We start from the raw sequence: 16,546 nt of genomic DNA on the forward strand, positions 1-16,546 counted from the left end.
TTGTAATGAGAAGAGAATATATTCATTTTGTTGTGAATGAGCGATTAATACTGGCCAGGATTCCCAGATTAACTCCTTGGGTCTTTTTGAAGTAGTGCCACAGTATTCTTTACTTGAGAGCACAGTCTGGGCCTCAGTTTAACGTCTAAGCCTACATACTGCACCTCTGGCAATCCAGCACTCCCTTGGCTGACTACTGCATTGGAGTATCAGACTAGATTTCTGTGCTCAAGTCCTGGAGTGGGACTTGAACCCAAAACCTTCCGACTCAGAATTAAGGCAGAGCTTGTGCATTTCCAGGTGGAATAGCTAAACAAGTGTTATCTGGTCACATAAGTTACACCAGTCTTACATTGTTAACTTAGGTATCTAACATCATATTGTTAAATGGCAGACAATGGCCCACTCTTAATTCATACATTTGTATGATAAGTGATAAACATTAGCGTTTAAAATTAAAACACCACTGTCAACAACACAGTATACCACAAGTGCCCATGGATTCCGGAAGCTAGAAAGGACATGCAAACACAAGTAATTACATAGATAAAAGAGAGATTTATAAATAGGTAATAAATCATATAACTTTTAACATTGCATTCCATATTTTAGTGTCGCCAAAGTAAAGAACAGATGTTCAAAACATCTTACAATCAGCTTTTCCTTACATACATTTTCCCTTGACCAGATAGTTATATGTATTCAAGCTCTACAATTTACTATCTATTCTTTGATTTGCAAACTGTGATTTAATGGCTGCACAAATAAATCCTAACTAATATATATTGCAAACGTAAAGCACTGAATTGTCAAATACTCTGGACTTGTTCTCACAAGTTGCACAATAATAGCACACGTACAGAAAGCATTTCATAATGCTCGCTCATTGGTGCTATCTGACCCCTCAGTACTCAATACTGAATAAGGGAGAAAAAAAACTAGAATATTTTTTCAAGGAAAGAGTATTACAATATGTTGATTATAAAGGGAAAAATAACCACCGCAACAGTATACTTTAAGGGAATGTTTGTCAAATCTCTTTTAATCCAGCAGAAGGGCATCTGGAATAAAAAAGAAAATGCTATAAATAAACAGCAGGCATGACAGGAGCAACAAACCGTTAATATCTCAGATTAACAGCTTTTCATTAAAACTGTTCTCTCCCCACAGCTGCTGCCTGACGTGTTGAGTATTTCTGTCTGTGTTTTAATCTCGTTTTGATTGTTTTAGACCCGAAACCACCCAAAAGCTTTGAAGTGATCAAAAGTAGCACAACCTCCACCAGTCTCCACGTTTCTTGGGCTCCAGGACCTGGGAATGTCGATTTGTATGAGGTCTGTTTGTTTGGAATGGACAATGGAGAAAGTCAGAAGCTCCTCATCCCTGGGAGCTCCCTCAAAAAAGAAGCCACTTTTCTAACATTGACACCTGGCAGCAGATACCGCTTCACTATAAAGGCACTTGCTGGAAACAGGAGTTGTGATGGACCACACACTTTCGGATCCACAAGTAAGTTATAATATTACAAAAATACTGTGAATTTCCCTGACAGGTATGTTGAGGTATATCATATTGGGAATAAAGTCACGGCTCCATTATTGATTATACAAAACTTTCTAGCATTTTGCAAGTATCATTTTTGAATAACAGTATCTACCTATGTATATATGAATCTGTATCACACAGGTTATCACTTCAAGCTCCATTAATATGTCGCACAAAGACCGGCTCCATAAGAAATTGAATCAGTGGTTTGGAAGGATAAGCTAAGATGAATAAGTTGTCTTTTCCTAACTAAAATAAAGGGTCAAATGCTTGCGACTACTCACCCGCTGTTACGTATTAGCCATAGGAATTGGTTATTGGAAAATGGGAATAGTGTAATTTTTGGTTTTATAATCATTCATTTCAATAGACCAAAAATCAAATTAAATAAATAATGATACTTTAAATGGGGGGGAGGTTGGTGTGAAAGAGCAGAGGGGCTTGGAAATGCAGGTTTGCGCGACAAGATGTGCAGTCTCTCCTGGGCAGAAGCATTGCAACTCGAGCCAAGCATTATAAATTAAATATGGCTTTCCTGAAACTGATATTGCAGCTACCAGTTACCGCTCATGGCTGCAGTAAAACAATTCACTGTAGTTTCCAACTCTGTTGGATTGAGGAAATGGTAGAGACATTGAACAAATATGTTGTGGCTGCCTTCGCTGTAAAAGACACAAGTTATATACCAGAAATAGAGAGTAACCTCGGGGCTAAAAAGAGCATGGAAATTAAGGTAACTAATATCAGCAGAGAAAAAGAGGTAGCTGCAGACATAGAAGATGTGCTGGCTATGATTTTTCAAAATTCCATTGATTCTGTATGTTCCCAGCAAATGTAACACTGCTATTCAGGAAAGAAGGGAGAGAGAAAACAGGGAACTACAGGCCAATTTGCCTTACATCAGTCCACGGAAAAGTGCTGGAATCTATTATTAAGGAAGTATTAACAATGCATTTAGAAAGTGATTAAAGTAAGTCAACATGGTTTTTCAAAAGGAAAATCTGGTTTGACAAATTTATTAGAGTTTTTGAGGATGTAACTAGTAGGGCAGATAAAGGGGAACCAGTAGATATAGTACATGTTTTTGCAGAAGGCATTCGAGAAAGTGCCACACAAAGTTAAAGGCTCATGAAGTTGGGGGTGATAAATTAGTGGATAGATGATTGGTTAATGAACAGGAAGGAGAAAGTAGGGATAAATGGGGCATTTTCAAGTTGACGCGCTGTGAATTAGTTGTGTCACAAGCATCAATACTGGAGCTTCCGCGATATACAATCCATATTACTGAATTAGACACAGAAACAGAGCACAATATATCTACTGATGATGCAAAACTGGATGGGGAAGCAAGCTGGAAGGAAGCCACAAAGAGGATGCAAAGAGATATAGGCAGAATTCTCCGATTGTCAGGATTCACTTTACCCGCTTGTAGCGGACCCCCACCAACGGGCTTCCCGGCGGCATGGGGTGGCAAATTCCATTGGCAAGCGCCGGGAAGATAGAATCCTGCTGGCAGCAAACAGTGTATCGCCACGAACAACACGGCTGGGGGATGGGAGTATCCCACCCATAGACAGGTTACTTAAATGGGCAACGAGATGGCAGATTGCTTATTTCAGCACTACTTCTATCTGTGACTATAAGGGCAGGTCAAAGGCTGCAATTTCTGCAGCAAGTAACTCACCTCTTGAAACCCCAAAGTCAGTCTAACATCTGCAACAAACAAGTCAGGAGTGTGATGGAAGAATCTCTATTTGTGTAGCTCCAGTAATACTGGAGGATCTCAAAACAATCCAGGACGAAGCAGCCCGCTTAACTTGTACCCCACGCACTGCCTTAATCATTCACTCCCTCCACCACCAGAGCACAGTAGCAGCAGTGTGTACCATCCCCATCCAAATCACACACCATCTTGATTTGGGCCTATATTTCACCATTCCTTGACTGTTGCTAAGTGAAAATCCTGGAACTCCCTCCTTAGCAGCACAGGGGTGTACCTACACCACATGGATTCAATACCTGGAGAAGGCAGTTCACCGCCACCCCCTCAATGGAAATTAGGGAGAGACAATAAATGTTGGCCATGCCAGCATTGTTCACATCTGAAGAATTCATTAAAAAATTTGCCATGAGCGTTGTTTCCAATTTATTGATGGGCGAAAGTGAATCTTTTGTAACTTTGGGCCTGTTTTAGAACTGTATGATATGCTCTATACATTGCCCACCCATACTATGAACATCTATGCTATGTGCTTTGCTCCACTCAGTGCACAGGCTACACACTGTCATCCAATGTCAAGTCACTCCAAGTGCACTTGGTTGAAAGAAATGTTAACCTCGACATTTTCAGCTTCACTCATCTTATATTTTAAAAGTTCCAAGAGGAACGATTTTAACATATTCCAAATTGTTTTAATATGAAAGGAGTTGCCTGGACTGTGTATGTAGTCAGTGTTAGGATGCGCTTCAGTCGGCGTCAACCTTCTGCAGTTCCCACACTATTCTCAGTCATTATATGTGGTAGAACTATTCTCTTCATCTCCAGGGATTAGTCAAGTCCACAAAACAATCTTCATTTCATTACAGGCCCATACCAACCTCTTATTAAATAGTAACCTTAATACCTACCTCTGTCAGTCGATTGTCTCAGGGGCTCTTTACACAACGATACCATGGTACAGGATTATCATACTCAATACAATTAACCATGCTCAGCATTTTCTTGTCAAAAAGAATGAAGTGGTATCGATCGATCTAACCCTAATGTATTTAACTGTGGTCTCTCCAGTTCCCTCCAGGGTGAAAGATATCCAGATTTCGAGCGAGTCAGGGAGTCTCACCACTGTTTGGGCTCCCGGCCCGGGGAAAGTGGACAGCTTCAGACTGTCACTGGTTTACAATGGGAACGCAGGTCAGGAGAGCATTGTGTCCAACTCGACAAATAGCCACACTTTCACGGGATTGACGGCCGGAAGGATTTACAATCTCACTGTGATCACTGTGGCAGGAGAGCTAGAAAACATCAACTCTGAATCCGTCCAGACAGGTAAATGAGGAAATAAGAGCGCAACTGTTCACAGCTCCACTTGAGTAAGCACGTGATCTCAAATTCACCACTAACTAACGACTAGGATCTAAAGGCTGGTGAGATCAATGCGGTTGGGGATGTCATCATCCTATTCGTTAAAAATAGAATTTGGGATATATTTTGGTGAATTTGTCTTCAACTAGTTACAAATCAACAAACCTGATCCTAAATTGGGTCATAACTTTGCGTGATTTTCTTTTTTTCAAGCCTAAATAGCTTTACATTTTTTTAAACAAAGGATCTAATCAGTAACACTGTGTAGTTTCTCTTCGTCATTCATTGGGTCTGGTACTGAATAACCTTTGTGAAATTATTCTTCAAGATGGCTCTGTGGCCAGTCTGGTTGGTTTAACAATTGGCAGAAATGTGCACAGTGCAAAGTCATGTGATCCGAGTGACTGGGAAGTCCCACCAATCTATCTGAACTGGGTTAATACTCATCACTGACTAGCAGCTGTATCATTCCATAGCCAGCTGGCACACCCGGAGTTATACTGCCGACTGTACCTTTTCCTGAACTCATTAGAATTCAAAGTAAATTTTCCCTTTGAGAGAGGCTGCAGACTGGATTCAGTGGTTACATTAGCCGTGGGCCCGAATCCTGCCTGGGCCCTCCCAACGACACAAACAGGTTCAAGCACAGGAAGGGTGTGAAGAAGGTCACAAACCTTGTTTTCATAAATTTGAATCAATTGCCATACGCTTAGCGTGGTTAACGTTGCACCTTCAACCCTCACCGAATAGTCCCATCCACCTGGTGTGACATCATGTTGCCGTAAATTACGGCTGCTTTTTAAAAATGGGAACCAGGAGCCATGGCCACCGAGTGGGAGGAAGGAGCTTAGCACCACTGTCTGCATTGAGTACTAGGCAGTCCAAGGGGACACAGCCTGTTGGCTAGCTCTGCAGTGGGGGCGGAAGTGTCTGGGGGTTTGGGAGGGGGGGCTGGGGGAGGAGCGTGAGAATGAGGAGGGCAACTATTGGGAGCATAAGGCTGCACTCACGGGGCAGGGTTGGGGTTGTGGTTGGTTTGGCTGCTCCTGAAGTCTGCTGTCTGTGTTTAAGTAAGCTTTTAGGGCTGTGTAAGTCTGACGTCTGTTGTTTAAGTGAGCATTTAGGGCTGTATAAGTCTATCGTCTGTGGCATGGGAGTATGGGGAAGGGACAGAGATGGCTGTGGGGCAGACGGGGTGGGGTGTGATAAGAGTTAAAGAGCTGAGCGTAATAGGCTGGGTGTATGCGACCCTGAAAGGGAAGGCAACATGGTGGTCACCCTGTGGTCGGGGAGGGGGTGTCTTCACCTCTGGAGTAGCTGTCCAGGAGGCTTAAGTGTTGAGGCATGACAACAATGAGATCTCAGAATGATGAGCCTGAGTAAGAAGGGTGCCTGTTCATTCTGCCTCTCCCTGAAGCATAAGTCAATTGTGTCTCTAACATTCCTGAGACTCATGCTCGTCAAACAGATTGGCCACTAACAAAGTCAGCTGCCCACAGTCTCAAAGTCTTGCAATGGCGTAAGTACTCAGGGTTCAAGGTTCAATAACTGGCTGCCTGGGATCTATTCCAGATCCCAATACCTGCCAGTCAGGATCCATTAGTTTCCAAGGCGGACATCACTGTCCAATTGATCCTCACTACTTGGGGTAAGTGAGCACCTCACCCTTCTATCAGAACCCTCGGTGTTAAAGAACAAAAGGAGTGGAGAAACGATAGGAGGTTAAAGGCAAGTCTAAGTGAGAGAGCATAGGCCGGAGCCAATTCTGTATCTGTGCAGGCATGGCTGAGGACATGGCCAGTGCAGAGGGCACAGACCACAGCAGGGGTCAGGTACAATGTCACTGAGCAGTGCATCGGCCTGTTGAAGATACGGTACCACTGCCTTGACAGGTCCAATGAGATCCTTCAATACAGACCCCAGAACATCTCCTGCATTGTTGTGGTCTGTGTGCCCTCCACAATCTGGCTTCGCATCAGGATGAGGAGGTTCCTGAGGATGACCTAGAAGAGTGGCAAGTGTCCTCAGATGAGGAGGATATGCAGGCAGGCATTGATATAACCCTCTGAGCATCTGGAGGAAGGAGTCCGTGGGGGCAATGATGAGCATGGGCTAGAGAAACAACCTTATCGCCTCCCTTTCATGGAGGAGGACTATTGAAGGCTCTGTTACAAGGGGACACAAGTTCAAGATGAGGGGTGGGAGGTTCTGGGTGGTGATGGTCTGGGATGCATTGTCTGGGAGTGTGGTAGAGGTGGTTTGTGTCACATCGTTTAAAACTATCTGGATGAGCACTTAGCATGTCTTAACATTCGAGGCTATGGGCCAAGTGCTGGTAAATGAGATTAGGATTGGCAGATCAGGTGCCTTTCATGTGGCGATGCAGACTCGATGGGCCGAAAGGCCTTTTCTGCACTGTATTTTTCAGTGATTAGCCCCCCTCCCGCCTACCCGCCCAAGGACAGCGTGACCGACTAGGGGAAGACGTTGGCTGTGGTGGTACCGAACAGCAAGGTGCTGGGCAGGGGAGTCCTTGAGTGCCTGCTGCAGGAGGCTGACGACGATTCTCAGGAATGCTGTGTGATGCTCCTCAGCCACATTCAGTTTACAGGTTAGAGCCCCCTCCATGTACCAAGGAGCAGGTTTCCTCGCTGCAATCCCCCTGGCTTGAACGACAGCAAGTGCTATGAAGCCGTTTAAATGCTTTTTTCCTCTTCATCGATGTGCTCCGATGATCCCTGGAGCGGGGAATCGGTTTCTTCGCACATCAGGCATGGGGGTTTTTATGTGGGAGGAAAAGCGTTTTTCAAAATGCCTGAAAAGTGCTATTGGATCGCAGCACCAGAGCCATCATGAGTCTCACCGATTTTCGCGCCAAAAATTACACTTTGTCACTTTTTTGAAAATTCTTCTCGAATACAATGTGCAGTTTTGGCCTCCTTATTTAAGAGTGTAAATGTAAATAGTGTTTGAGATGGTTCAGAGGAGGTTTACTGGATTAATATCTGGAATGAGTGGATTGTCTTATGAGGACACATTGGAAAAGCTGGGCTTTTTCCATTGGGGTTTAGAAGAATGAGGGGTGACTTGATTGAATTGTATAAGATCCTGAACAGTGTGGAACGGATGTTTCCTTTAGCGGGTGAACTAGGGAGAACTGTTTGAAAATTAGATTTTGCCCTTGTAGGACAGAGATGAAGAAAATTTCTTTCTCTCAGAGGATTGTGCAACTTTGGAACTTTTGCCTCAGAAGGTGCTGGAAATGGGATCACTGAATATTTTTAAGGCCGAGGTAAATTCTTGTTAGACAAGGGAATCAAAGGTTATTAGGGGTAGATGGTGAACGTGGAACTCAACACAAACAAGTCAGCCATGGTCTTATTGAATGGTGATGCAGACTCGAGAGGCTGAATGGCCTACTTCTGCTCCTATTTTGTATGTTCGTATGTCTGGAACAATTTTGTGTCATGTACTTGGGATTCCTGTGCTTATAGTCAGAGAGCACCTTCAAAGGTTGTATGATTAAATCTTTGGCACTATATTTGGCTGTGATGGATAGATAAAGATCCCATATTTGAAAACAGTGCTGCCCAGTCCTTAACCTGTTCTAGTCACTTTCCTGTTCCATGTGTCCTCTGCTTTGCCACATCCAGCAGCAGCAACAGCTTTTCCTTTACAATTGCAAACTTGAAGACTCATTTAAGCAGACAAGGGAATTGCTAACTATCCCTGCTAGCTCTTTCAATGTGCAGGTGACAACACAATACCGGGGTTAGCAGCAGCCTCCAATAAATTTTACCTGAATAATAAAAATAAATATTCATATAAAAATGTTTAAATATTAAAATTGAGTATTGCCGAGAAGAGACATTTTGTCAAAGCTTTCCATCTTGCACTCATCAGGACAACTACAAGAAGACCAACGTCAGGGGAAACAACAACTTTATACTGTATGAAAGTGTATCCCACTCTTCTCGCAATAACTATAAAATTGTTGTTTTCCCTGACATTGGTATTCTTGTGATTGCCCTGATCAGTGCAAGATGAAAAGCTTCGACAATACGTCTTTTTTATGCAATACCCAAGTTTTGTACTACCAAACGACTATAAGTATTAAAATATTAAGTATTTAATATTAAAACTTCAATCATTTAATAGTTAGGCTCCTTTATTGAGGATTTTCAGGTCACTAGCTAACCTATATATGGGGGGAATTACAATATAGTTCATATGAACTAATAGGAGTTTATTATGTTGTCATAATTGACAATTAAAGTTCATACAAAATAAATTAATTTAAATATTTAGCTTGCTCTGCATTCATAGAATTGACTTCGGGGGAGAATGTAATATTCACACAATTCCACAAATGAGGAGGAAAGCTTACCTGCTAATTATTAACTCTTTCTCACAAAGTAAACAATGGGCATCTCCCCATCACTTTATTTGATCTTTGATAACAGCTATGATAGTTATTTTCTTTCTTTCAGATCCAGCGGAGGTTACCTCTGTGGTCGTGTCAAACAACGTCAGCCTGGAAAGCCTCCTGGTCTCCTGGAGGAGAGCTGAGGGAGATGTAGACTCGTACGATGTTGCACTGTTTTATCAGGGATCAGTGAAAGAAGTACAGAGTTTGCAGTCAAGTGCATCAGAGACTGTCTTTCGAGGATTAACTCCTGGGCGCTTATACAACATTACTATCAAAACCATCAGGGGAAAGCTGCAGGCAGTAGCTGCAAGCAGTGGCAGAACTGGTAAGATCCGCACGTGATTGAGGGGGGCATCTCACAGAAACCTATACAATTCTAACAGGACTAGACAGGGTTGATGTAGGATGGATTTTCCCAACTGTGGGTGTGTCTAGAACCAGGGGGCACAGTCCGAGGATACGGTAACTAGGACAGAGATGAGGAGAAATTTCTTCACCCAGAGATTGGTCGGCCTGTGGAATTTGTTGCCACAGGAAGTACTTGAGACCAAAACAGTGTATGTTTTCAAGAAAAAGTTAGATTTAGCACTTGGGGCAAAGGGGATGAAAGGATATGGGGGAAAGTGTGATGAAGCTATTGAGTTGGATGATCAGCCATGATCATAATGAATGGTGGGGCAGGCTCGAAGGGCTGAATGGCCTCCTGCTCCTATTTTCTATGTTTCCATGATTGTAATAACCATAATGACCTTGAAACAGAATCTTTCTTATATTTTTTTTAAAAATGCATTTTATTCAAACCTGTATCAAAGTAGGTTACAGCAAATAAGCACCCCGGGAAACATTCTTCCCAACAATCAACTATACAGTTTGTACAGATTTTTCTCCTTTTACACCCCCCCTCCCAATCACCCACACCCCCACCCCCCTACCATGAACAGCTCCTCAAACACGGTCACAAACATCCCCCACCTTTTCTCAAACTCCCCCCGCTGAGCCCCTTAACTCATACTTTATCTTCTCTAACCACAGGAAGTCATACAGGTCACCTGACTGTGCTGCTACTCCCGGTGGCGATACTGACCGCCACTGCAGCAAAATTCATCGCTGTGCAATCAGAGAGGCAAACACCAAGACATCGGCCTTCCTCCTCTCCATGAGCTCCAGCTTCTCTGAAACCCCAAATATCGCCACCATAGGGTCCGGGTCCACTCCGTCCTCCACTATCCTGGCTAAGACCGCGAACACTCCCGCCCAGAACCTTCCCAATTTTTCACAACCCCAAAACATGTGCGCATGATTCGCTGGCCCCCGCCCACACCTCTCACACTCATCTGCTACCCCCTGAAAGACCCAACTCATTCTCGCGCGAGTCATATGCACCCTGAGCACCATCTTAAACTGTATCAGGCTCATCCTTGCACAAGAGGAGGTCCTGTTTACCTTTTGCAGTGCCTCACTCCATATTCCCCAATTGATCTCCATTCCCAACTCCGCTTCCCAGTTCTCCTTGATCCTCACCACCCGCTCACCTCCCTGCTCCCCCAGCCACTTATATATATCCCCAATTCTTCCCTCCCCTTCCACATCCAGAAGCAGCAGTCGCTTCAGGGTGTATCCCGTCAATCTAGGGAACCCCTTCCAGACCTTTTGTGCAAAATCTCTAACTTGTAGATACCTGAACTCACTACCCCTCGGCAGTTCTACCCTCTCTCTTAGCTCCTCCAGACTGGCGAACCCTTCCTCCAAATACAAATCCCTCACCTTGACCAGCCCCACTTCCCTCCACCTCCTGTATACACTATCAACCCCCCCCCCACCCCCCCCACCCCCCCCCCCCCCCCACCCCCCAGCTCAAACCCATGATTCTCGCACAGTGGCATTAGCACCGATCCCTTCCACCCTAAAATGCCTCCTCAGCTGATTCCATATCTTTACCGTGGAAAGCACCACTGGGCTCCCTGAATACCTACTCGGAGCCATTGGCAATGATGCCATCACCATAGCCCTCAAACTAGACCCCTTACAAGATTCCGCCTCCATCCTAACCCACTCTACCCCTTCACCTTCCCACCACCGCCGCACCTTGTCCACATTCACCGCCCAATAATAATGAACCCGGTTTGGCTATGTGCACTTTCCGAAAATAGGCCTTTGGTATAAAGATCGGGAGAGCCTGAAAGATAAACAAGAACATTGGCAGAATATTCATTTTCACCACTTGGACCCTCCCCGCCAAAGTTAAGTGCAGTGTATCCCACCTCTTAAGATCCTCCCTGGCCTCCTCCACCAGCTTTGTTAAGTTCCACTTATGGAACCCCGTCCATTCCCTTGCTACCTGAATCCCCAAGTACCTAAACCTATCCCTCTCTACCGTAAATGGTATCCCCCCTAAATTAGCCCGCTGTGCCAGCTCATTCACCTTGAATACCTCACTTTTCCCTATATTCAGCTTGTATCCCGAGAACCCTCCAAACCTCCCCAACAGGCCCATAATCCTTCCTATACTCTCCAACGGATCCGAAACATACAGCAAGAGGTCATCGGCATAGAGCGACACCCGATGCTCCCTCTGTCCCCTCATTATTCCCTGCCACTTTGCCAACCCCCTGAGAGCCATTGCCAACGATTCTATGGCCAGCGCAAATAGCAGCGCCGACAACGGGCACCCCTGCCTCGTATCCTTGTGAAAGTCAACGCTTCGTGAGCTCATGACATTGGTCCTCACCCTCGCTCTTGGCGTCACACACAGCAACCGCACCCATGCCACACATCTTGGCCCAAACCCAAACCTTCCCAAAACTTCGAACAAGTGCCACCACTCCACCCGATCAAATGCTTTCTCCACGTCGATGGACACCACCACCTTCGGTACCAGAGATCTCGACGGATTCATCACCACATTCAACAGCCGTCTTATATTACTCGTGAGCTGCCTGCCCTTCACAAAGCCTGTTTGATCTTCTGCAACCACTCCCGGGACACAATCCTCCATCCTCCCTGCCAACAACTTTCACATCCCTGTTCAATCGTGATGTGGGTCTATACGACCCACATTCCACCGGATCCTTCCCTTTTTTGGGGATTAATGTCTGCTTCATTGTCTCGGCAACTCCCTCTTCTCCAGTGCTTCATTAAACGCCCCCAACATGTGTGGTGCCAGGTCCGCCGAAAATTCCGTAGAAAATTCTGCCGGGTATCCATCCAGCCCAGGGGACTTCCCCAAGTTCATACCCCTGATACTATCCAGCACCTCCCTCAGCCCCAGGGGCACCTCCAACACCTGTCTCTTTGCTTCCCCCACCTGGGGAAATTCCAGCTCATCCAGAAAGCACCCCATGTTCCCCTCCTCTCCTCCTGGGTCTGCCTCATAAAGTCCCCGGTAATACTCTCTAAATGCCTCATTTATCTTCCCTGGCTCTGACACCACATCCCCAGACCCAGTCCAGATCTTCAATATTCCCCTGGACACAGCCAGCCTCCGCAGCTGGTGCGCCAGCATGCGGCTCGCCTTCTCCCCATACTCGTATTCACCCCTCCTGCCCTACGCAGTTACCCTACCACCCTCCCCGTTGTCAGCCTGTCAAATTGCCCCTGCAACATTTCCCTCCTCGCCAATCCCTCCATGGTGGGCACCCTCGAATATTCCCTGTCCACCTCCACTATCTCGCTCACTAGGCGGTCATGTTCCACCCTCCTTTCCTTATTTGCACGAACCATAAATGAGATAATTTCTCCCCGGACCACTGCCTTCAATGATTCCCATAAAATGCCCGCCGACACCTCCCCATTCTGATTGAACTCCATATAATCCCTAATCGCCAACCGCACCTTATCACAAAAACCTCCATCCGCCAACAACCCCGAGTCAAACCTCCACCCCGGCCTCTGCTCTTGTCCCGTACTAAACCGAATATCCAGCCAGTGGGGTGTATGGTCCGAGATAACTATCCCCACATACTCTGCCCCCTCCACCCCAACCAAAATCTCCCGACTCACTACCAAGTAGTCAATCCTCGACTACACCTTATAGACGTGTGAAAAGAAGGAATACTCCCTTCCCTCTGGGTTCTGAAAGTGCCATGGATCCACCATTCCCATCCTCTCCATAAACCCCCCCAGCTCCCTTGCCATACATACCCTACCCATCGACCTGGGGCTCAATCTATCCACACTCGGCTCCAGGACACAGTTAAAATATTCTGGTACGTGGCCAAATCCGGGATTGCTGCCAGCAACCCCCTCATAAATCCCACATCATCCCACTTTGGGACATACACATTTACCAACACTACCAGTGCCCCTTCCAATACCCCGTTCACAATCACATATCTCCCACCTGGACCCCTCACCTCCTTCCCACTCACAAATCCCATTTTTTTGCTCATTACAATCGCCACACCCATCGATTTCAAATCAAACCCCGAGTAAAAAGCCTGCCCGACCCGCCCCTTCCTTAACCTAACATGGTCCTTCACAAGGAGGTGTGTCTCCTGCAAAAAGACAACCCCCCGCTTTCAAGCTCCTGAGGTGCGCGAGCACCCGCGACCTTTTAACCGGCCCATTCAGTCCCCGGATGTTCCACTCTACCAAACTTACCAGAGGCGTGCGCCTCCAATCCCCTCTACCGTCCGTCATCTTCCCCACTTAACTCCTACCCCTTTAATTCCACTCTGTACCTAGCCCATCCCAGATGGCACCTTTCATCGCCTTTACCATGTTGCATCGCAGAGACCACACACCCCTGCTTTTCCCCTTCTCCTTCTTCCCCCCCCCACTTCCTCTTTCTCTCTACCCCCCCCCCCCCCCCCCCCCCCCCCCCCCCCCCCAGGCCACCCCTCTTGGCCTTCTCCCCCACCACCTCACTTCCGTTCACCAGCATAACCTGCTAGCGTGGCTGCCCCTGCCCAAAGGCACATCCTAATGACCTCCCCCTCCACACTCCTCAGCTCAAAGAAGAAGGCCTCCTGCTGGCCTCCCCCTCCCCCACCCAAACAAGGACTTCTCCTGAACTCCAGGTAGCCTTCTCCAAAAGCAAACAAACAGATGTTAAACACAAACAGTCCCATAAAACGGGGGGGGGGGGGGGGGGGGGGGGGGCACATCCTTCCCCACATAAACTTTTCACCCCTACAACTCTTTACAATCTCAACATTGAACAGAATCAGCAGAACCCCCCACCCCCACAAAAAAAAGGCAAAAATCCCCCAATCCCTACACCCATTCAAACATGCTCCCGACCATTACATAGTGCCAGCACCCCGGTTCCTAAGCATTGTCCACTCAGTTCACCCCCAGTTTATGCTCCTTAATGAAGTCTTTGGCCCCTTCTGGGGTCTCGAAATAATACTCCCGGCCTCCGAATGTCACCCATAATTTCGCCGGGTAGAGCATCCCAAACCTGGTCTGCTGCCGGTACTGCACCGTCTTGGCCTTGTTGAAACCTGCTGCCGTTTTGCCAACTCGGCTCCGATGTCCTAATAAATCCAGACGTTACTTCCTTCCCAGTCGCAGCTACGCTTCTCCCTGGCCCACCGTAGAATTTTCTCTTTCTCCACAAATTTATGGAGCCTCACGATCACCGCCCGCAGCGACTCCCCAGCTCTAGGCTTTTGCCTCAGAGACCTATGCTCTCGGTCCACTTCAGGTTCCTTATCTAGCACCCCTTCTGCCACCAGTCCCGCCAGCATCCTCGAGACGTACCTCGTGGCACTCACACCTTCCACTCCTTCAGGCAGGCCCACTATTCGCAGGTTCTGTCTTCTCGAGGTATTCTCCTGCTCCTCAACCTTTGCCCTCAGTGTTTTACAAAGGTCTCCTAGGAGCCCCACTTCCGCCTCCAGAGCCACCACACGATCACTCCTTCAATCTCCCAAATCTGTGACCGCTGCACCTCCAAACACCTCTCCATCCGCTCCAAAGTACTCTTCAGGGGTGCTACAGCTTCTGCAATGGCCTTTGCATGATCCTCGTGCATTTCTTTCCTCTGTTTATGGAATTCTTCCTTGTTAAAAGTCATCAATTCCTGTATCTGGGGCCTTACAGCTTGCCCTTCCCTGCCTGCATGCTGGAAGAGACTGTCTGTGAAGCACAAGACTGTTTCAACTTTCCAGCCAAACCTCTCACTGTTTTCTGCCGGGTCCGGTGATCAGAAGACATACCATTCCAGGGGTAAACTACTCCTCTAACATTCACCTACGCCTTTTCATCAAAATTCCACCTGAATCTGGGTAGAAAGAGCCCTTTTCTGTGACTTTGAACAGGAACAGCCCTTTATGTGATCAATCACTCCATGGTCACAAGCGGAAGTCTTCTTACATTATTTATTATTTGTAATAAAATATTTGTTTTTTCAGTGGGGTTTTTAATTATGGTTCATTCTCAGATATAGGCATCACCAGCAAGGCCAGCATTTATTACAAGTCCCTAATTTTCATTGAGGTGGTGGTGATTGGCCTTCCTTTTAAACCACTCTAGTCCATGACTATACAGAACTTCCACAATGCTCTTAGTTATGGAGTTAAAGAATTTTGACACAGTGACAATGAGGGAAGAGTAATATCCATCTAAGTTAGGCTGGTGTGTGACTTGGAGGACATGCTTCTCATCCATTTCGTTGGTGGAGGCCAAAGATTTGGGAAATTCCGTCAAAGCAGCCATGGTAGCTTGCTACCTTGCCTCCTTTAGATAGCACCCAGACTGGAGCTACATCATGTTGATGGTAAAGGAAGTCAGTTTTTAAACTGATAGATGGGCTGCTGATTAAGTGATTGCTTTGTCCTGGTTGATGTTGGGCTTCTCACTTCAGCTGCACCCATCCAGGTAAATGTTTCACTGCACTCCTGACTTGCGTTCTATAAGTCATGGAAATAATTTAGGCAGTCAGGAAACCAGCCCATTCACTGCACAATGGCCCAATCTTTCATCTGCTCTAGTAGCCACAACATTTATATTGCTGATCTGGTAACCCATCTCTCTCTCTCTCTCCTCCTCCTCCACCCCCGCCCCTCCTCCAAACCACCATCACCATAACCCATCCTTTGGTATGACTAGCATGATTGGCATCAAACCAATGTATTGAGATTCATTCATTGCTTCATTAAACAATAATATGCTGTAGTTCAAGATAATCCAATGAGGCATCCAGTACTGCAGCAAGGATCCCTCGGACTTTGAACAGAATTGAAGGCTGGATTCAAGTACTTAAATGCTTTGGGTCATTTATCGTGAAGTGTATGCACTGGATCATTAATTTTATCAGTAATTATCTGAAAGAATATTTCTTCAATTCGTAATAGCAATATCACTGTGATTAGTTCTTGAGTGCGAGTCTCAGCACGTATCAGTGACTTAGGGTATACCAGCTGTCAGTGAAAAATCAGACCAAACATTCAAGATGAGCATCTCATAAAACTAGAAGATCAACAAGCTAAAATGGTTTCTAGGCAATAATCGGATCTCAGGGATATTTGAAAATGAGAAAAGTCTTG

General features: G+C 46.1%; 1 protein-coding gene across 4 annotated transcripts in view; it reads left to right on the forward strand.

Annotated features, from left to right (window-relative positions):
• ptprb (protein tyrosine phosphatase receptor type b) overlaps positions 1-16,546 on the forward strand; it is a 135,841-nt gene that overhangs the window by 45,661 nt on the left and 73,634 nt on the right. For all 4 annotated transcript variants that reach the window (XM_038780471.1, XM_038780472.1, XM_038780473.1 and 1 more), the window contains 3 exons: positions 1,231-1,509; positions 4,334-4,591; positions 9,118-9,381. In XM_038780471.1, the coding sequence (XP_038636399.1) occupies positions 1,231-1,509; positions 4,334-4,591; positions 9,118-9,381 (801 nt within the window). The remainder of the gene's footprint in view (positions 1-1,230; positions 1,510-4,333; positions 4,592-9,117; positions 9,382-16,546) is intronic.

This window comes from Scyliorhinus canicula, chromosome 20, assembly GCF_902713615.1.
Source record: "Scyliorhinus canicula chromosome 20, sScyCan1.1, whole genome shotgun sequence".
NCBI lineage: Eukaryota > Metazoa > Chordata > Chondrichthyes > Carcharhiniformes > Scyliorhinidae > Scyliorhinus > Scyliorhinus canicula.